Source organism: Ananas comosus, linkage group 6 (assembly GCF_001540865.1).
Source record: "Ananas comosus cultivar F153 linkage group 6, ASM154086v1, whole genome shotgun sequence".
NCBI lineage: Eukaryota > Viridiplantae > Streptophyta > Magnoliopsida > Poales > Bromeliaceae > Ananas > Ananas comosus.
In genome coordinates, this window is record NC_033626.1 from 12,995,091 (window position 1) to 13,017,249 (window position 22,159).

The 22,159-nt window shown below is 40.5% G+C and overlaps 5 protein-coding genes across 7 annotated transcripts; 2 read left to right on the plus strand and 3 right to left on the minus strand.

The window, feature by feature from the left end:
* LOC109711249 (THO complex subunit 4D) lies at nucleotides 519-4,852 on the minus strand. Of its 2 annotated transcripts, none has more exons than XM_020234197.1 (7): nucleotides 4,554-4,852; nucleotides 3,812-4,058; nucleotides 3,109-3,252; nucleotides 2,954-3,022; nucleotides 2,126-2,316; nucleotides 1,359-1,406; nucleotides 519-1,077 (listed from the first exon to the last, which is right to left on the minus strand). In XM_020234197.1, the coding sequence occupies exons 2-7, from the start codon at nucleotides 3,995-3,997 to the stop codon at nucleotides 903-905; spliced, it is 813 nt and encodes a 270-aa protein (XP_020089786.1). In that variant the 5' UTR covers nucleotides 3,998-4,058; nucleotides 4,554-4,852; the 3' UTR covers nucleotides 519-902. The 2 variants fall into 2 exon arrangements, with proteins under 2 accessions (XP_020089786.1, XP_020089787.1); XM_020234198.1 differs by having other exon boundaries at nucleotides 519-1,074; nucleotides 4,554-4,851.
* Nucleotides 7,116-12,115, plus strand: LOC109711247. 2 transcript variants are annotated; one of them, XM_020234196.1, is made up of 6 exons: nucleotides 7,116-7,566; nucleotides 8,681-9,160; nucleotides 9,861-9,919; nucleotides 10,032-10,160; nucleotides 10,383-10,518; nucleotides 11,194-11,719. In XM_020234196.1, the coding sequence occupies exons 1-6, from the start codon at nucleotides 7,351-7,353 to the stop codon at nucleotides 11,512-11,514; spliced, it is 1,341 nt and encodes a 446-aa protein (XP_020089785.1). In that variant the 5' UTR covers nucleotides 7,116-7,350; the 3' UTR covers nucleotides 11,515-11,719. The 2 variants fall into 2 exon arrangements, 1 of the variants encoding a protein (XP_020089785.1); XR_002216548.1 differs by lacking the exon at nucleotides 7,116-7,566 and adding an exon at nucleotides 11,986-12,115 and having other exon boundaries at nucleotides 8,678-9,160; nucleotides 11,194-11,566.
* Nucleotides 12,121-12,885, plus strand: LOC109711250 (uncharacterized protein At3g17950-like). Its single transcript, XM_020234199.1, has 2 exons — nucleotides 12,121-12,237; nucleotides 12,329-12,885. Exons 1-2 carry the CDS (start codon nucleotides 12,160-12,162, stop codon nucleotides 12,692-12,694), a joined length of 444 nt encoding a protein of 147 aa, XP_020089788.1. The 5' UTR covers nucleotides 12,121-12,159; the 3' UTR covers nucleotides 12,695-12,885.
* LOC109711823 (endoglucanase 6-like) lies at nucleotides 15,628-17,797 on the minus strand. The gene is given in 6 exon segments (XM_020235088.1): nucleotides 15,628-15,750; nucleotides 16,070-16,231; nucleotides 16,361-16,453; nucleotides 16,547-16,581; nucleotides 16,584-16,953; nucleotides 17,079-17,797. Coding segments are annotated over 6 exon segments (1,005 nt in total). The 5' UTR covers nucleotides 17,301-17,797.
* On the minus strand, nucleotides 20,016-21,891 carry LOC109711825 (signal recognition particle 9 kDa protein). The gene is made up of 4 exons (XM_020235091.1): nucleotides 21,746-21,891; nucleotides 21,532-21,600; nucleotides 20,588-20,681; nucleotides 20,016-20,428 (listed from the first exon to the last, which is right to left on the minus strand). The coding sequence occupies exons 1-4, from the start codon at nucleotides 21,815-21,817 to the stop codon at nucleotides 20,352-20,354; spliced, it is 312 nt and encodes a 103-aa protein (XP_020090680.1). The 5' UTR covers nucleotides 21,818-21,891; the 3' UTR covers nucleotides 20,016-20,351.

Sequence of the window (22,159 nt, forward strand, 5' to 3'; positions counted from 1 at the left end):
CCACGGATTATGGAGATTTTGTTTTTAGGGTGGGCAAAGAAATTTTTTTTTTCACCTCTGATTCTTTATGTTGCTGTTTGCTTTTCAATAATATATATATAATCTAATTTTCGTTCTCATTGAGCTTTTTGTAGCATCAATTCACCCTCTTTTTTTTCTTTTTTTTTTCCTTTTGTTGAGAATCGCTCCTCGGCGTTATAACTCAAATCCCACCTAAACAAACTATAACTGGAACAGGAGAAGGCCTAAGACGAAGTTCTTTGCTTAACCTGAAAAGCAGTAATTGTGAAAGCTGTGCATTTCTTAATACTTTAATTGGCTTGCGTAGTTTTAAGTTCAAAGAAACACAGAACAAAAAGGCCAGGAACAATCAAATTTAATGATGGGGCAAACCAGATTCTAAAAACTACAAAAAATTGTCCTGCAAACTCATAAAAGGCTAGAAACTTAAGCACTGTTTTAAATACCCAGAGATAATAGAAGACACTGCACCAAAGAATTATGCTTCACTCCCAACAAGCAATTAAAGTAAGAAAATGCTTATTTAAACATAACAACATCTCAAACAGACCATATGCAACTGCGCTAATAAGAATTATCATGTTTCACCTCAGCTTCAAGACCCCAATGCTCAATGCAGTACCAAACACTCATACATCCTTTTTTTTTGAACCTACGACTAGATGGCTGGTCATGAAACGCAAACTTTTATCGTTACAATTTAATTCCAGCAAGCAAAGAAGCAAACAGTTTTCTCATAGGCCACTAGTTAAGAACTATTAGCTTAACGACCAGAAAATATATCTAACCAAGAGGGGATATATAGAAGCAGCAAACACTCTGCAAACCCTTGTCTGGGAGAACCAGTAAACAGAAAAAAAAAAGACCCCAACCATTCGCATTTAAGAAGTATTCATTGCATCAGCATGATAGTTGTCCAACTCCTTGTCCAGCTGTTCTGCAGACTTCTCGACAGCTTGCTTCCTTCCACGGCCACGGCCGCGACCACGGCCTCGTTGAAAGCCACTGCCACGCGCACGGCCACGGCCTCGTTGAAATCCACCACGGTTCCACCTGCTTTTGCAGACCCCAAAAAAAAAATCATCAAGGTGGCTGGTCAACTTGAGATAACTGACGAAGATGGTCCAAGAGAAGTCAACACTATCACATAGTCGCAAAACACTAGGACAAAAACAATCAATGCAGTGGAAAGCATATATTCCTGCGCACTTACTGCCACTGATTCCCCTTGACAAAACTATATTATAGATATAACAATAGAGACAAGGAATGAAAATTCTAGTGTTGAATTTATCTTATTTTGCAAAGATATAAATATCGTTTTTTTATGATCTTACCCTGAAGAGCGATTAGATGAACTGCCACCACCGCGACCAAATTCTGGCCTGAAACACCATTTTCTTATTGTTAACGAACAATATAAGAAACTTTTAAAAGCCAGAAAAAAGGATATTAGCACCGGCTCAAAATATTACATTTGTATCGCATAGTTAGCAAATCAGACATTTCATCTGGCATCTATCACGATGCAAATCATCATACAAGGTAATAGTGTGGGTTATATGCAACTGAAAATATAAAAGAGTCACAGAAGATTTGCAAAATTTTCATAAACCAGATGCAGTATCAACCCTCAAGATGATGGGGCCTAAGTTCTAACAGGCTACATCAGGAAAGGGAAGTCCACGAAATCTGAAATTTTAGTTGGCAAATAGAGTACTATCTTCGTGGTTCAGTCAACCATCCAAAGATCTGCCAGGCACGGAAGGTGTCTGAACCATGAAAGATAAGCCATATATAAGTAAGCTACCAGGCCAAATTTTACAAAGCCCTAACGAAGGGCAGAGCAATGTTATTTGCCTTGTGATGCATTTTCAACAAGTATTTAAAGCAAAGCACATAGGATAAAAAATCTTGCATCAAAATAGGGAGTATTCTAATTGAATTACGAAGAGTTTATGAATTACGAAGAGTTTACGACTGCTGCTGATAAGCAACAAAATAGAACAAACAAAGATATATCATAGAAGAGAACAATGAATATGATAGGCAAAGCCAACACAGCAAAACAAAAAAAAAAAATTTATGAGAGAGAGCCACGTACGTCATAACAACTGTTCTTTTTCCTCTTCCATTTGTGCCCCCAACAACGTTTACCCGAGGGGTAACAGGTAAACCTAAATTCATTCCAATCACTTCTATCTTCATAGTTTTTCCATCAAGTTGAACATTATTATATCGTTTTAAGGCAGCAATGGCATCGCTCCTCCTAGTAAATACCACCTCGGCTGAACCCTGCCAGCAAAAATCATGGACACTTTCTAAGGAGCATGTTTTAATTAATTAAAATAATAATCAAAAGCCAAAAGTTAAGGCCTTATTTAGTAATGCTTAGATTTCTTTGGTTTTTAGATTTCTATATGCAATTGAATTGAATGTGCGAGCAGACATTCTTCCGTTCTATTATACTCGGTTAGTTCCAAACTCATATTTATTTTTCTAAAGAAATTAAAGGAATAAAAATGTGACAGCTATTTTTGCCTTTTATTGCCCAACAAACCCCATTGATTAGGTTGTTGACAGTCCACTGAGAGCAAGCAAATCCAATTGCATAAAATTTCAGTTTAAAAAGATTAGAAAGAAAAAAAAAAATTAAAAAAAATGTAAGAGGTACCAAACAAGGTCCAAATTGAGTAGAAAAACGTACACTACATGAGAAAGAATTCTGCGAAGATCAAACTGCCATCAAAAAAGAAAAAGGGAAAAGTCTGTATATTCACAGTACAATAAAACTAATACTTCTCAGCCAAAAGAATGCATTGAAACAAAATCAACTGCATTTTCATTTTTGAGTGTCTGGCAATTGCAGGGAAAGAATAGTGCTCTATTATAACAATAAGCATGAGATGACAAGAAATAAGAAAGCACGCACGCTAGGGCGACCATTTCTGTCATAATGAACAGCCCAACGTTTCAGCTCACCAACCTCCGAAAACAGCTCCTATACCAGAGTGAAACAAATTCTGAGCAGATAGATTAGAAGAAAACTAACTGTGGATTCTAAACTGCAACAATATCTAAACTTACCTTTATATCTTCATTGGATACCCCATAATCCAAGTTTGAAATGTACAGTTTCGTACCCGTTTCTACTCCAGACAGTCCTGCGGCTACCATGCTATCATTGAACAGATCGTGTCTCCATATCATGTCCTTAGCCCTGCTAAATGACTGAAGAAATGCAACAGAATTTCCAGAATGTGAAAAGAATGAGCTAGGGTAAAATCAGTGCATGATCAATTGCCATCCTTGATGAGGCAATCCCTACCACGAAAATTTGATAGAACTTACAAAAATTTTGACTCAAAGTTGCACCATTTTTTTATAGTTTTCTCCGATTTAGTGGCTAAATTTAACAAAATAGCATGTAAAGCGTACAGATAATACATGGAAGCAGAGAACGACCCATTTCACAAATGCTGATGACAGGTTAATAGTGAGAGCTCCAGTTCCGAAGTATGACCCAGAAGCGCCAGCAAAAAGGTCCCCAGAACTAGCATGTGAAAGGAGGGCGAAAGTAGAATTCCACAATTGGCAAGAGGATATCTCGAAACCCCCCCCCTTAAATCCATTTCTACATTATATGCACCACATTGCAAGACGTCCCGCATAGGGTGCTTGAGCCTCTCCGTAAATGGAAATCACAGAAATCCTCTCTTCCTTACTCAGTTTTATTCTGTAATACAGATTCTTGATATTATGGAAAAAAGCAGCGATAGTTTGGGCTTGCCTTAGCAATAGCAAATGAAGAAGGCCGATTATTAACCCCAAGAGGCCCGCGAGGAGGCATCCCCACTCCTCTTCCACGGAAGGTGCCGCCACCACCACCACGTCCACGGCCCATACCACGGCCCATACCACGGCCTCTAAATCTTCCTCCTATGCTTCGGTTCTTACTTAGATCATCCAATGACATATTGAAAGATGTAGCAATTCAACAAAATATTTGACGGAATGGGAAGAGGAATAACAATAAGCTGCAGTTCAATAAAAAAAAAAAAAGAGGAAAAAAACAGTTAATCAATGGTTCAATCATTATATTATGAAAGGGCAATTCGTAAATCAGGAAAAATAATCACAATCACTATTGCATGCTGAATGCAGATAAAAGGTAAGGTAGCATTTAGAGTTGCTTTTGTCTTTCGCATTTTTTCTTCGAGCTCATCGTGATTAGAAGCACCGAAGCATCAGATTTTTGTTATCGTTTTCAGATATATCTTGAAACAGCAGTATGCGACGCATTAAAAATAGCGTACAGAACACATATATAACATGATAACATGTATTTTACTGCCGCATGTCATGAATTTAACCACTCATCCAACAGATCTATGTCGAAACTACCATATCCTATGCAAAACAGTCGAAATTAAACAAATCTGAGAATGAAATATGCATGCAGTTAATGAAAAAAAGGAAAAGAAATAATAAAATAGCTGGTAATGAGGATAAAAAACAAAAGCCGAGCTTACCTTCCTTGTCCAAAGAAGGATCAAATAAGCTTGTTTTTGCTGAAAAAATCAGGAGAGGCTGATGGTAACGTCAAAGGAAGAGCTCTCAGAGAGAGGAATCAGAAGCTACAAGCGAAGTGAGGTTATCGATGCGGGAGAGGGTGATGAGATTTCTAGGGTTCGAATGCGGGGGGCGAGATTCGGGGATACAGGGGGATTTTTAGGGTTTGAAGCGGGCGAGGGGGGCGGAGCGCTTCGCTCCTTTGCGACGCGAATGATCGATCGATCGATCGATCGGGGACTGAGGGGGTGGGAAGAGGTCGAGCGTGTTTGGTTTTGGTGCGGAGGTTACGAGCTTAAATTCAACCGGAATCGGATCAGATGGTGCGGAAAATTAGGTTTGGATTGAGCCGGACGCGGCTCGGGGAGCGAATCCGACTGGTCGGGTCGGGTCCGGTCGGTTCCGGTTTGGCTCAGCTCTCAGGAAAAATTCAATTGGTAAAAACGCAAAAATGAATGGATCGCACTGTACTATCCCCATATGACAATTTTTACGTCAAAAAAAAAAAAACAAAAAACAAAAAGCGATGCTAAAATGGATATGTCTTATACACCCTTCTTTCAAGTGTTATTTTTTTAACCCCAATGTTCGATATTAATTTAATTGAATCACTTATTAAACTCTATTTTGATCTCAGTTAGGAATGATAGTTGACTTAACTATAACCTCATTTGTTTTTCAAGATAGCTTGACTACTAGTTCAATTATGTCATCATTTTATTTTATATAATAATACGTTATTCGAATTCGATAATTATGGTCGAAAAAAGTCTTATTTGCAACAAATATATAGAGATTGTAATAGTTAGGCTATCATTGCCATGCTATATAAACGTACTAGAAGTAAATTTTTTTTTCTTTAATACCATTTCAACTCAATCTTGTTTTACTGCTCTTCATATAATGTTCGCCATCTGTCATAATAACATAATAAAATTGGTTGGATATAATAAATCCTATATAAAATGCCAAATATAGAAAAGAAGCATAGAAAAATCATCATTTATTTATATAATAATGCGATGGCTTAGTAAACTATCATCTAAGGTGGGATTAGTTACGGCATCACTTCTCTATCAAAAAAAAATAATAATAATTTGATAAAGTAATTTAATTGAAGTACAAGCTAGAATTCAACAACCTTTGACAACAAATCACAGCAAAATCTTTACTCTGACGAAAATCAGATAAATCACTAGTTGTCACGAGTACAAACTATAGCTCAAAACATTCTCAAGCAAAGTCTAAGGTGGTGCGTGTGTATATACATATATATGGTTTGAATTATTTATTTTTACAAGTACAGATATTTTCATGTTATCAAGCGGTTTTCAATATGGAGATTTTTGAATCAATAATCGATTTGTTAGATTTAATTTGAAGTATATAAAATGCATAAAAAATAAAATTTATAATTTTTTGATATTATTTATCTAGTTATCAAAAAAGTTCAAAATCAATATTTGAAGATAAAAATATCATAAAGTGATGATATAATATTAAAATTTTAAATCAAAAATATTAATCGTGTTTTATATAGTATAAAAAATTTTGTATTGAAATTTTATGTATTTGAATATTTTTACATCGTTAAACTCCAAACAACTTACCACAACAATTAAATTTATTGATTTTGAGCCCATCGATCATTAGATAATGATATAAAGAAATTGCAAAATTTATTTTCTAGTTATTTTAAATATTTTAGATTAAATTTAATGGAGTTGATCGTCAATTTAAAAATTTCAACAATAATTTGATAGTGCAAAATTTACTGTGTTTATAAAAGCACACAAGCCTAACGCGGCTCTCTCTCTCTCTCTCAATATATATATATATATATTATATATATATATAGAGCTCTCTCTCTATATATATACATAGAACTAGGCTGGAATATTGTTAATAACATTAAGTTATTGGTGCTATTAGTTTTTTAGTCTTTGAATTGAGAAATGTACGATTAGAATGATGTGGGTCTCTTAGGGTTGAGTGAGTGGTTGGTTGAATAGTATAATTTAACGGGTAAAAATAATCAAGGGGTTAAATCTAACGATGAAAAACTTGATAGGACCAAGCCCTTGGTGCTATCGATAGTATCCTAACCGGACTCCATATATATATAATTAAGTGAACAATAAGTAGCAAGACCGACCGTCCCTAGAGTAAGTGACAAAGGGTTTGGTGATTGATACCCAAGGTTCTAAGTTTAAATGCTAGTTGATTTACATTTCGAAATAAATTTATTTCTAAATAAAATAAACTAAATGGATAGCGTGCTACCTATCTTTTTTTTAAAAAAAAAACAATAAACAGCAAGATACAAGACCGACCGTCCCTAACGCAAGTGGCAAAAGGCTTGGTGGTTGGTATCCGAAGTCTAAAGTTTGAACTCTAGTTAATTCCTATTTTTAACTAAATTTAATTTTTTAAAAAATAAACAAAACGTACAACATATTACCTTTCTCTCCAAAATAAATAAATAAATTAATTAATAAGAAGCATGTATGGACTGCAGTGCCCAGATCCTCACCCTTTGCACGCCAGCAAACCCCAGCAAGACATCCACCTGCAAGGCTGGAAACTTCCATCCTACTTTTGCCTGGCTGCTGAGTTCCTTCCCCCTTCCATAAGCAAGCAATGTAAGAAAGCGCAGCAAAAACCAAAATAAACTCCTACCCCCTCTTTCCTCCTCCTCCGCCTCCTCCTCCCACCACCGGCGCTTTTTTCAAAAGAAAAAGAAAAGGAACGGAAAAAATGTCGGTGTCGTGCGGGCTGGAGTGCGTGGTGTGCTTCGGGTGCACGCGGTGGGCGTGGAAGCGGCTGACTTACATCGGCGCCTACGACAGCGAGACGTGGCCGGCGGCGACCCCGGAGGAGTTCGAGCCGATCCCCCGCATCTGCCGCGTGATCCTCGCCGTCTACGAGGACGACCTCTCCCGCCCCCGCTTCCCGCCCCCCGGCGGCTACCGCATGGACCCCACCTGCGTCGTCAAGCGCGCCACCTACGACGACACCGGCCCCAACTGCCCCCCCTACCTGCTCTACCTCGACCGCCCCCACCGCCAGCTCATCCTCGCCATCCGCGGCCTCAACCTCGCCCGCGNTATATATAGAGCTCTCTCTCTCTATATACATATATAGAACTAGGCTGGAATATTGTTAATAACACTAAGTTATTGGTGCTATTAGTTTTTTAGCCTTTGAATTGAGAAATGTACGGTTATGATGATATGGGTCTCTTAGGGTTGAGTGAGTGGTTGGTTGAATAGTATAATCTAACGGGTAAAAATAATCAAGGGGTTAAATCTAACGATAAAAAACTTGATAGGACCAAGCCCTTGGTGCTATCGATAGTATCCTAACCGGACTTCATATATATATAATTAAGTGAACAATAAGTAGCAAGACCGACCGTCCCTAGAGTAAGTGACAAAGGGTTTGGTGATTGGTACCCAAGGTCCTAAGTTTGAATGCTAGTTGATTTACATTTCGAGATAAATTTATTTCTAAATAAAATAAACTAAACTAAACGGGTAGCGAGCTACCTATCTTTCTAAAAAAAAAATAATAATAAACAGCAAGACACAAGACCGACCGTCCCTAACGCAAGTGGTAAAAAGCTTGGTGGTTGGTATCCGAAGTCTAAAATTTGAACTCTAGTTAATTCCTATTTTTAATTCCTATTTTTAACTAAATTTAATTTATTAAAAAATAAACAAAACGTACAACATATTACCTTTCTCTCAAAAATAAATAAATTAATTAATTAATAAGAAGCATGTATGGACTGCAGTGCCCAGATCCTCACCCTTTGCACGCCAGCAAACCCCAGCAAGACATCCACCTGCAAGGCTGGAAACTTCCATCCTACTTTTGCCTGGCTGCTGAGTTCCTTCCCCCTTCCATAAGCAAGCGATGTAAGAAAGCGCAGCAAAAACCAAAATAAACTCCTACCCCCTCTTTCCTCCTCTTCCTCCTCCTCCCACTACCGGCGCTTTTTTCAAAAGAAAAAGAAAAGGAAAAGGAAAGGAAAAAATGTCGGTGTCGTGCGGGCTGGAGTGCGTGGTGTGCTTCGGGCGGCTACCGCATGGACCCCACCTGCGTCGTCAAGCGGGCCACCTACGACGACACCGGCCCCAACTGCCCCCCCTACCTCCTCTACCTCGACCGCCCCCACCGCCAGCTCATCCTCGCCATCCGCGGCCTCAACCTCGCCCGCGAGAGCGACTACAAGGTCCTGCTCGACAACCGCCTCGAGCTCCTCGACGGCGGCTACGTCCACCGCGGCCTGCTCAAGGCCGCCGTCTGGATCCTCGACCGCGAGTCCGACGCCCTGCGCCGGCAGCTGCACGACCTCGGCCCCGACCACACCCTCGTCTTCGCCGGCCACTCGCTCGGCTCCGGGATCGCCGCGCTCATGGCCCTCCTCGTCGTCGCCAACCCCGCCCAGTTCGGGGGGATTCCCAGGAGCAGGGTGCGCTGCTACGCCATCGCCCCCGCCCGCTGCATGTCGCTGAACCTCGCCGTCAAGTACGCCGACGTCGTCAATTCCGTCGTTCTGCAGGCGAGTAAGCAAAATTCGTTTGATTCTCAACTCCAAATGTACGATCGATCTACAGTTATTGCTGGCACCGCTACTTACTTACTACTCTACTCGTGCGGCAACATTAATTCCGATTCGTATCTCTTTCATTTCTGTTCTAGGTTAGCTGTTTCATTAATTGCAAGCTAAAATGATTCTCTTCCTGTCTAGGGCTTTAATGTCCCTTTCATTTTTTAAAATTTCCCCCTACCGTATTTTGATTCAGACAACAAAGAATCACTCTCTGCCTGGTTTGCGTGGGCGGGACTAACTGGCTTCTCAGCTTTGTGTAATCTCGATCTTTCATTTTCAAATTATTTGATCTCATGATCCTCTAGCAGTTGCTTCCTTTAAGAAGAGCTTCAGGAAATGACTTACTCAGCATAAACACAGTAGATTTATGTATTACTACTATTAGGCTCTTCCCAGGTCCATCTACTGAGAATTAATGGTAATCACGCATCGCTAGCGAAGCCGCTGTGAATATGTGAAATTGACGGGTTAGATAAACATTTGAAGGGTTGCAACCCTGTACCGCATTCGACCAGTATTTCATTCAATCTTCACCGTTTTCGTAAAATACACACAGTTATAAGAATTAGAGAGCATTTCTCTTTATTATATTATTTTTCATATTGTTTAATATGAGATTTACTCAGATGTTGACTCATTGTTTGTCTAGGATGACTTTTTGCCGAGAACGCCAACGCCTCTGGAACATATTTTTGGGTCTATCTTCTGGTGCGTTATTATTCGGTTCTCATAATTTCTGCTACTTTTCTGGCCATATGTTTTCAGATCAACAACTGCATATTACATTTAATTTTACACCAGGTCTTTGTACTTTGGACAGCTTGCCCTGCCTACTGTTCTTTGTTTGCATGAGAGATACGTTTATTCCAGAGAAGAAAAAGCTTAGTGATCCAAAAAGACTCTATGCTCCCGGTCGAATGTATCATATTGTTGAGAGAAAATTTTGCAGGTAATCCAATCGCCTTTATTATTCTGATGACAAAAAAAAAGGGATAAAATTTCTTGCTTCTTGCTATTTGCTGATCGTATTGAAAAGCTGTTTTTCTTGGATCAATAAAAATACATGACGAGCTGTTATTAAAGAACTAATGTTTTACAAGAAATAGATCGAAATTATCGGGAAGCACTGGAATTTTGGAACAATGACATAATCCGTGATTTGAATGTGCAGATGCGGAAGGTATCCTCCTGAGGTTAGGACAGCCATTCCGGTAGAAGGAAGATTTGAGCATATTGTGTTATCGTGCAATGCTACATCTGATCATGGAATTGTTTGGATTGAACGAGAAGCAGAAAAGGCTTTAGAGGTAAGCGAAGCACACTGGTTTTGTTATTTGTCATGAAATGTTCTCTATCATTATATCTTCAATAAAATTGAACTTATCGTATGAACTGCTGCATCATATCCCATTGATTCTTTTCGGTCAGAAAAGTTGCATTGCATAAGCTGTCTATCAATAGGAATATCCTAACCATATCCAGGCTAGAAATAGAAACTACTATTACTATTTGTTCTGATGGGACTAGCAAACCCATTTCATCCGAATGCGAATTAATTTATCGAGTTTGGCTTTGTAAAATTCTTCTGCAAACACGATCACCAAAGAGAAAGTTTGTAATGATACTGCAGCAAATGCATCAGCTTGCGACTTTTGCAGTAGATAAATGGACAAAAAGGAGTGAACAGTTAGCTTCTTTTTTTTCTTCTTTTTTTTTTTTTAAAGAAAAAGTTATCCATGCTATTCCCCATTGTCTTATGTCGTAAAACAAGGCCTGAAAAAATAGGCAATATTGCTTTCGTTGTCGAGTATTGGCTTGCATGGCTGGAAGAATTGAAAATAGTTATTCCATCTACACTATTATTATTATTGTTATTGTTTTTCCCTATTCCAAAATGTTACGGTATTGTATTTCTTCAAATGGACACCTTTTTAATTATGGAGGTGGCTGAATTTTTATTTTTTAATTTTTTTTTCCTCCAGCTAATGAAAGAAATTGCTAAGGCGACAACACCCCCACCATATCAAAAGATGGAGAGGAAAGAGAGTCTTGAACAAGAGCACAGAAGTGCGCTGGAACGTGCCGACACTTTGAACATACCACATGTCGTGCCACCATCACAAGAATCCCTTGACGCTGCGGGCACCAGCTCGGGAACAGCAGCTGCTGAGAGCCAAACCGAGACGACCCCGACTTCGAAATCGAGCGGGAGGACTAATTGGGACGAGTTGGTGGAGAAGCTCTTCATCAGAAGCGATTCTGGGAGGAGTCTGGTGCTGAAGAGAGATATCATTATCGAGTGACGAGCTGCAGAGGAATTCTCCTCCGGGAAAGGTTTCTTTTGAGCCTGCTATTGTATGTCTTTTTTCCGTGTATCATCATAGTCAATTTTATCATTCTTTTTCTTAACCTGGGAAGATATCCATGCCTGATGGGTCCATTGTTTGATATTTTCTGAGATGGTATCATTTATATGATGCAATCGGCAATCGAGTTGCTTTTCTTTGACAAGATTTTAGAGGCTTCTCTGAAATGCCTAACAACAATAGAGCCTGCAGTGAATGGGCCTATGACAAGGATGGGCTCCCTATTTCCCGCGGCCGTAGTGAATGCAGCTTTGAGCTCTTTTTGTTTGTGATAAATGGATGAGGCCTAGAAAAACAGCAAAAGAATCACAAAAATAATATTATTGTTTATTGATATTACATGTGATTATATTATGTGCGCTATAATTCGTATTGTATGTGATTAAATTCACACCCTTTCTCTGTTAGAAGAATTTAAATTCAACACCCCCTTCTGTTATTTCCCTACGAAGAAGACAAAACATCCCCGCACCTGTCATTAGCGCTGCGCCACTTCAACGGTTCAACCCCTGTGCTCCCGAGAAATCGTTCCCATCCCTCCTTCTTCTTCTTCTTCTTCGCTCTCTCTCTCTTGCATTCGAGATGGATCAGTACTTTGCGGAGCTCCTACCTTCGTCCCCGACGAACTCTTCGGTCTCTTCCTCGGATCTCGACACTGAGGTACGAACCCTCCAATTCCTGCCCCATTTGTTACTACATAATTACAAATTTAACACCCCCCAACTCGCTCTCTCTTCGATATATTCCTCAGTCGACCGGGTCCTTCTTCCCCGACCGGAGCACGACCCTCGGAACCCTAATGGGCGTCTCCTTCCCGGACCTCCGCGCCCGCGCGGCGAGGGCCCAGCCGTGCTCGGATCTCGCACGCGGCGGAGCGAGGAGGGCCAAGCAGTGGCGGCGCCGCCTCAGGTGCCGGAGGTGGTGGTGGCGCTGTTGCCGGGCCGACGCGCAGTGCCCCACCTCGCTCGGGGAGTTCCTCCGAGTGGAGCGCACGCTCAGCGGCGGCGGAGGCGGCGGCGCACCGCTCTTCCAGAGCGAGCGGATCCTCCCGCCGCGGCGAAGGCGGCGGAGGGCCGCGGTGTCGCTCTCGGGGATATGCTGTGGACTCCGGGGGTAGAGTTTGCAATTAAATGGTTGTTTAAGGGGTAGATGTGTAATTTAACAACGTGTATTTTTTTTTCTTTTCTTTTTCCTTGTAGTTTGAGAACTGGATACTGTTGTTTGGGTTATATTATACATGAATGCAATTGCCTCTGTACAATACAAAAATCAAAGATCGGCCGTTGGATTTTGGTCGTAATATCGTCACCTTATAAATTTGTGGGGACAAAAATTGTATAGGCATTATCCTCAAATTAACAGTAGTTTGGAGAAGATGCTGATGGGCACTGTGTGGCCAGCGCACACTCATCGCAGGGACGGAAATAAAAAAAAAAAAAAAAATTGTGCACGCTTATCAAACTATGTCCATCCCCATCATCTTTAAACGAGTAGTTTGAGGAAGATGCCAATTTATGAGATGTGACTACTTTCTATTACAACACAGTTTTAAAATTAGATGGAAAAAAAAAAAACAGAAACAAATATGTGATTTTAGTTTTGCACATGCATTCTTTCGATTCTATTTGTAAAAATTTAATTTTGTTAAATAGCTTTGGCGCTGAGAAACGTAATGACACGGTCGGAGATATTTCCAGTATATACATAGCAGGTTTAATTGATCTAGTTGTATTTTTTATTATCCCTATGAATGATTTTCCTTTCTGTGAATATGTGTTACTTTTTTCCCTTCATCACGACTGTATATTAAAATCACGATTGTATTAAATATCTTCTAACACCCAGTTGGTTCGGAGTTAAAGACGGGCGATAAGGGGGTTATCCCCCTCCAAACCTCCCCCCTTAACCCCAATAAGAATTTGAGGTAACCCACCCCACCCATAATAGGGGTGGAATTAAATTAATCCATCCGATTTATATTTTTGAAATATATATATAATATATATATATATAATATATATTATATAGTAGTATATAAATATATATATATATTTAAAATTTTAAATTTTAAAATTTATAATTTTTAAATTATATTTATTCTTTTAAATTTAAAATATTTAAAATTTATAATTTAAATTATTATTTTTAATTATTTAAATTTTATATTTGATATTCTATATTGTAACTTTAAGTTTTTAAATTTGAGATTTAAGAATATTTATTTTAATTTTGAATTTTGAATTTTAAATTTTAAATTATTATTTTTAATTATTTAAATTTTAAATTTAAATTCAAATATAATAATTGAAGTAATATTATTATTTTTTATTTATAACTACCCACTATCCTTCTTATTCCTACATTTCGCCCCCTTATAAAATAAAAAATATTCATTTCGCCCCCTGCCGTTAGTAATCCGTTAGGGTTCCGTTTATAAAATATTATTATATATTTTGTTATGCTAAAAATATTCTGTCTTCTCACCTGTGAACATGATGAGAGGCAAAATAGTAAGAAGCAAAATGTTAATTTTATCGTCACAGTTTACACTGTACCCTCTTGTGAATATTTTTTATTTTATAAGGGAACAGTGTAGATTTTTAAATGATAGAGAAAAAAAATAAAAAATTAAATTTTGACGGAAAGATCTTCTATAATTTAGCCAAAAAAAAATAACTAATTTATATCCGAGGTTTAGAAATGTTCTTTTATTCATTTGCCTGTCATGTGAAGTCAATATTCTCTACACTTTTCCTCTTCATTATTGAATGAATGGGTAGGTAATGATTTGGTTCCTAGACCGGGGGCTCTTTAATCAGGACCTTGTTGAGAATGAGGGGGAGAGATGCAGATATTCTGCAACTGCAGAAGCGCAATTGATGGCTGCGAGATAGGAGAAATTATTGCCTACGGAAGAAACATCTCATCTTATTTTTCTTATTTAATTATAAAATTATTATTTAATAGGCAAGAGATGCGTTGCTGCGTGGTGCGCATAAGTGAGGAGAGCTGGAAAATTTTTAGAATTCAACATTTATATTACTGGTGTGTGTCTCTAATCAATCAAATTTTTTTTTTTAAATTTATCCATCCAATTATAGTTTTTAAAACAATATATTTGTTATACTGTTCTCTCTCTCAAAAGAAGAGATATAATTGATTGAAAATAAATAATATGATGTAAGTGTTACCTAGTAAACTTCTACGCAAAGCAGAGCACCGTGTCATTGAAGCTAATCTTTCACTAATATAGAGTATAACCTCGTTACATTTCCCCCTCCCATCTAATTAATGCTCACCATCAATTCCCTCAAACTCATTCAGGAAACAAATTAGAAACAGTACACGTAAACCATTCCCTCCACCTTTCAAAGGAATGGAAAAATCATCATCAGACAACTAATTACTAATTACCACACACTCTACTCTCTTAATTACACTACACAGTACACCCTTCCCCTTGCCCTTTCTCTCTTTGTACGGATTAAATCTCAACCGTCGGACCAATCGGACGGGTTCGGGTGGGTCGAAAAGTAGGCCAGTAGGCCGAGGAGCGGCGCGTTGATGTAGGTGGTGGGCTCCGATTGCTGGAAAACGGGCCGGGAGTCCGGGAATGCGTCGGTAATATTAGTGGGCCCGCCGACTACCGCCCCAACTAATAAGTTTGGATTGGGCTGCGGGCTCAAATAGTAGGCCGTCCCGGCCTTGCACCCGATTCGGGCCGGGTGGGCCCGGATCGACGGGAGCGAGCTCCCGCGGTGGTGGATCCGCCGCGGATAGCGCGACCCATACCCGACCATATAAGACATTTCTAGAGGATTATCCCCTAATATATAATCCACCTGTAGATAGGATAGGATTTGAGGTATACGGGTTAGTCAGAGGAAAAGAAAAGGCCATTGATTTTAAACCAAATCCACAAAACAATAAACAACAACAGAATTAAATTAACTCGCTCGGCAGAGACCGATCGGCATACCCTTTTTAGTAACTATACGATATATATATATATATATACATGTATATAGAAGATATCGAGGTAATATTAAATTATAAACCTGGCGAATACTGAATCTGAGGGTGACTGGATATCCCCGGAAGAAGGGTGCAGATGAAGTTCTCCGCGTTCGCTCTAAAAAATTGGAAATAATCGTCCTTCCCCATTAAAACCTCCTGTTGGAGAGAAATATATATATATATACAAGTCATTAAACTAGGGCATTTTCCGTACTCAGCCGTACAGTGTCGGCGCGAAAGACGAGAAAGAGGGCAAATTTATTTCAATTACGAGCTTACCTATAATATGAAGCTTGCAGATTGACTTTTTAGCAACATATGACATATATAGTTGGTCCACATATGTATGAGACATGGAATATCATCATGAATATAATATAAATAATATGATGAGAACATGGAATATATTAGTGGGGAATGTCGCGCGTGTGTGGTAGATATATATACATGTATACATATATATAAAAATATATACCTTGGAGATGAGGACGTTAATACCGGCGTGCTTGTTGTCCCAGCCGAACTCATTAATGCACTCGCTCGCCCCCAACACGACCTCGTTCCGCTTGATGTACTCTCGGTATTCCCGCTTCCTCGACGCCTTGTGTAGCCACGCCGCGCCCCACAGCAGCTCGTCCTGAGCATCACACGCAACCCGTCCATCAGAGAGATCCAACGGTCCACATTGATCTCACAGGGATTTTTCTTTACCCCCCACCCCCAAAGGAGAAAAAAAGCGAAAAAAAAGCAGAGCAAAACACTGGACCTGATATCCGGAGAAATCGCAGTAGAACGGGCACACCGCGTCGTGCAAGCTCGAGCTGTACGCGCCCCGGTGCGTATCCGCGAACTCGAAGACCTAAGAAACGAACCACAAAAAATGGACGAGGGTTCAGATCGACGGTAAGGGGGATCGATTAGGGGCGGCGAGGGTTAGGGTTTTGATCCGTACGGCGACGGCGCGGTCGAGGAGGCGCTGGGAGTAGGGGGGTCGGAGGAGCGGAAGACGATGGAGGCGGCGGCGAGGGCGGCGGCGGTCTCTGCGGCGACGTCGGAGCCGGGGTGGGCGTGGTCGACCTTGTAGACGGTGCGGGGGGTGTCCATGTCCTCGGGGCGCTCCCAGCACGCGTGGTCGCGGGACGCGTCCCCGACCTGGACGTAGACCACGCCGGGCACCGCCGTCGCCTTGAGGAGGTAGTCCGTGGCCCACCGCACCGCGCGCGTCGCCTCCGCCAGGTGGGGCCCCATGCTCCGCCCGAAGTCGATGATGCCCCACGCCATCAGCGTCGTCGTGAACGCCATCGGGAACCCGAACTTCACGTTGTCCCCCGCGTCGTAGTACCCTCCCGTTAGATCCACCTGCGGCGACCACAACCCCGGGAAACGTCGATCGGAAGAACGAGAGAAGGAAACAGGATCAGGAGCTAGCGCCGTCCGATCTAGGGATCGGAAGGAGGGGAATGGCGGGAGGGAGCTGAGCTTACCCCGTCGGCGGCGCCGTCGCGGAGGGCGGAGTCGCGGCGCCAGGAGATGCGCTGGTCGGCGGGGAGCTTGCCGGAGCGCTGGCCCTCGAAGAAGAGGATGCTCTTGTGGAGGGCGTCGGCGTAATCGTGCGCGGCTGCGGAGAGGCGGAGCGCCGCCGCTCCGACGGCGAGGAGGAGGAGCAGCAGCAGTAGCACTGGACGAGGCCGCGGCGGCGACGCCATTGTTGACCCAACGAAGCTTCCAGAGAAAGCGTATGAGAGAGAGAGAGAGAGAATGGTGGAGGAGGCGATGCAATGGCGCGAATGTTTAGTTTAGACTTTAGAGCGAGGTAACTCTCTCTCTCTCTCTCTCTCTCTCTTCCCCCTTCTTTCTCTATCTTTATTACTGTCTCGCTCTACACCGCTTTCTTTGTGCAAATAAATAAAGGGGAGAGAGAGAGTGAGTGAGGGTGCGGCAGTAACGGCATGGAGTGTGAAGGCGGAAAACGGTCGCTGGTGCGGGTAGAGAGTGGAGGGGCATAGCCGCATAGGATTCCATGTGAGGATGGCTAGTAGGGAGAGGACACGTGGCAGTAATTGCTGGGCAAACGTTGCGCGCGGGTAACGAGGAGTTGGATCGGGTGTATTGACCGCTGAGCGGACTGGTCCGACCCGATGTGACATGTCGAGACCAGAGAAAAGGGCAGGGGAGCATGGAAGGGGAAGTTATTTTCTGCACCCGGTGTACAAACTATGTTTTCCTACAACGCACCGTAAAATATATTGAAATTAAAAATCTAGACCACGGAATGTATTCTAAAGTTATTTTGAAGACCTGCAGGGTGCAGGCTGCAGGCTGCATATGAAAATTCTAAATTTTCAAAATTAGCTTTTACAACATGTACTGAGAGACCGGGTGCAGGAAACATTCGGGCAGGTGGGGGCCATTCATGTGGGAAGAATCAGGCGGAGTCACGTGATCGCTCTTAAAGACGGCCTCCTTATGGATGGATGGATGGATGAGATCATGGATGGATTGATGGATGGGGATCATGATGCCCATGGCCATAGGCCATGGGCCATGTGACCAAGGGGTAGAGTTGGAAACTAATGCGACCGTTGGGGTATGGGTGAGAGAGGAGAGGCAAGAGCCGTTAGTTATTTTGTAAGGGAGCAAGAGCAGCGTACGGCGAGAGCCGTGAGGACCATCGAGGGTTAAAAGCGCGACTTTTGTCGCACAACGTCCTCGACGACCCCCGGATTTTGGCAGGTAATTATGAAGATTTTCAGCAATCTTTTCTGCTGGATTTTCAAAAGCAGGAATAGCAATTACATTCTGGACAAAATTTACTTCCTAAAACTTACCTGCACGTCAGAATGAGTAAGTCGTAAGCCGTTCCATAATAATTTATTTTGTATAAATTTTTTCATATAATTAAAAAGTAAGAATTTAGTTTTTTTTTTTTTTTACTTTTTAAGATGCTTTGGTGTATATATAACTTGATTGAAGACTATAATTTGTCTATGAAAATATCTTTATATTATTCCAAAATACGATTTGAAGCTCAAACATGCGATTACATTTTTAGATAACTTTTAATCACAGTAAAAAATCTTCAATCAAATTGAATATTGATGGGTAATTTATTCCGGAAGCCAAACATGGCTTCAGAACTTTTAGGTCACATTACCAGTGGCAGCACGGGCCATGTTTTGGAATAGATTGAATCTATGACTAAGCCATTTAGGTCATTTATGTATAAATAAGTTTTTTATTTTCTGAAGCAAGAGACCCCAATGGGCTTTCCAATTTCGGTTAGTCGTATGATTGGAAGGGAGCCCACAGTGCGACTTCGATGAGTCCGTTGATTTTGGGTGCATTGTGTAGGCCTCCCTCCAATGAAAGGACTCTCCGACTTCAGATATCCGGCCCTCCGATTTCAGAGAGAGCAGCAATGTAATGTGGGATGAAGTAATTCAGTTATACCTTTTGCCGCATGAGGATTATTTTTGGCAATTGTGATTCGGTGGTCTAACTTTAACATATATATCATAATGCTTAAACAGTTATTAACATTTTCTCTCATCCCACTTGTTACATGATTACCATATTTCAAGACAAAATATATAAATTGTTGTAGGCTTTTTTTTTCAAACTCTTATTAACCAAATAATATACAGTATTTGAGACTAAATAAGAAAAAAATGCCAAACAACAAATGCAACCGAACAAAATATAAAAGATTTTCCTATGGGTGCTCTGCAAAAAGAAATTCCACACTTAGTTACCACTCCTATTCTCTCTACAACTAATGCATTTCGATCCAATGCTCTCCGTCCTAAACTTGTGATTTGCATCTACCCCAGGAAGATGAAACCGCATAAACTATAGGCATCAGAGATACTAAAGACCTAGAAAATAAACCTGATTTACCAGCTGCGCCATCCCCACTGGAATAGTTAATCTATAACTTAATAAGACAATCAAAAGGTTCACATGCAAGAATAAAGCCATCTCATCTTGTAGAAAATAAATGCTCAGAAACTTACGATCCATGGACATGTCAGATCCCTCTGAACATCTGAACCCGTGAATCAAAATTGATAAACGACATAATGCAGAACTTAATGTGCTAAGTTTGGTAATGAATTACGATTAGACCATAAAAGACAACTGCTAACAACAAAGAACAGCAAATTATTTGTTCAGATGCTAAGGCTTAGTACAAACTAGGAAGAGCATTTAAAAAAAAAAAAAAGGAACAGCGTTACCAGTGATATCACAGTAGTGACTCAGGGTATAACAATATGAGAATCACTTGAAAATTAAACAATCAACAGTTTTAGCAGAACAAAAAGGCAATTGTGGTACGCTGATTTCCAGCTCTCCTCAGTAATTCCACAGTATGAACTGTGGAGACATTTAAAAATCACGGGCAACACTCATTGCACTATCACTTCTTGTTTGCAAATTTGGACATTATGCTATTCATCGGACAAAATGGGGTAGGCCCAAACTATAGAGCATAGTGTCAATCTGTTCAATAAGCATTAAAACTATTTTGACGGACACTGCGTGATAGGAGTACAACCTCAACTTCTGATATTGATTGCACATTTTTCGGTTCAAGTCCAAAAATTGCAAAAATTGCATTAACAGCAATTACACCTCTCAGTTCTCAACTATGAAATTTCATAATCACATTTCACTGATGCAATAAAGTCACACTAAAACACCAACAGTGTACCTGTTTTCCCGTTCATTCGTGAAAGGAAGATAGCAACAACCAGCTACTACTGCCTTCTTCCCCGACTTTTTTTGGATTGCTGCTGCTCTACCTGTTCCTTGCCTGAAACTTCGGAAATGTCAGCTGCAAAAGAGAGATGCAAATTAGCGAATACTTTGGTGAAGGCAACACATAATATCAAGATTTTTTTTTTTTTTTTGAGAGATATAATATCAAGAATTTTAGTCTTAAAAATATATATATATAATTGGTTGTTTTGAATGCTAGCAAGGGCAAAGATACCGTCAGGGCCACGAGCCATCAGAGTAAAGAAGATATTGTTCAACTTTTCCATCTTCTTTGCATCCTGAGCTTGGTCTGTTTTAAACTTAAGACACTGCAATTTTTATCTCTTGCATCAGTAAAGCGTAAGTACACAGAGAATCATTTAGAAAATGAAAATTAAGCTATAAAATAACTAACCCGAGACAAGCTACTTAGTAAAGTTAACACCCAAATACAAAATGAGAACTGCACATCAGCATTAAGTGAATGAATAAATTCAACACTGAATAATCATAACTTCACATAGATTCTACTTCATAGAACCAACTCCTTTACTTCCAAGTTGTTCTAAGTTGCCACGATAAGCAGCTCCATAAAAGGTGGTTAACTGCGTCAATGACATTACATGCTGGAGTGGTGATAAACTATTCACTTATTCACTCGTTGTTCTTATGTGGCCTCTGGTATTTCCCACTTTTCAAAGATGATGATACATTCACCATTAACTATAAACAGAAAGCTTACAGAATGAATGATAAGGCAAAGGCAATGAAAATGGGTACCATAACAACTAGATCAAAACAATCTGCATTACCACCTAACATATTTTCTGTAAAATCCTATAATATCCTATTCGTCTTCTAAAAGCATATATAGAAAACTGACCTAGGAATGCAACACATAACAACTGTGAGAGTCATTGCTTATGCACAAGATTAAATCGCAAAGGCAATAACCTAAGGAATTTTCTAAAACAAATTATTCATTAAAGTGTCAAAAAATCAGAATAAAGCGATTCCGCTTCATGAAGCTAACAAGACACTAACAAAATAAAAAATAAAAAATAAAAAATCCTTCTTCTTCACCTATTCCTTTGCTCAACAACTAAACTCAGCATGCATGTGGAGAAACCCTAAATAGAATAGAACAGAGACTAATTAAGATGGAAAATTAGGGCAAACCTCGCGATTATCCGTGACTTTGAGCACCAGCTTCCCATCGCAATGCCGATACTTCATCACATACCGCGCCTATCCCCAAAATTGAGATCATAAACGCAACAAATTATCCAACCTCAGATCGCTCAACAACTTCGATTAAGAACACCAACAACTAGGACAATAAAAGGATCAAAGCGATCAAGGGGATCGGAGTAAGAGTAGGGATTACACATACCGAATGGGGATCCGCGCGGAATAGTTGCACGGATCGCTCTACGAACTCGTCCCAAGAGGCGATGTAAACCATTGAAGCGCAAATCGAAGCGGCGAAGGTCGGAGACGACGACGACGACGACGACGACGAAACAAAAAGCGCGAGTAGGGTTTCGACTTTCGAGCACCACCGGGGACTCTCAATAGGGCTGGTTTGATTTTCCCGATCTGTTTTTCCCTTGTGGGCTTGGTTGCTAAATGGGCTGGGTCGGGCTGATCCAAACAATTGGGCTCATTATTTGACATGTCGGTACAGTGTAATGCTTTGGGTTTGGGCCTGATTGGTGGGCTGGAATTAGAGCCCATTGCACTCGGCGAGTTCAGCGACCGCGACATCAGCTAACTGTGGAGCAAAGTCAGACATTTGCTAGCGGTA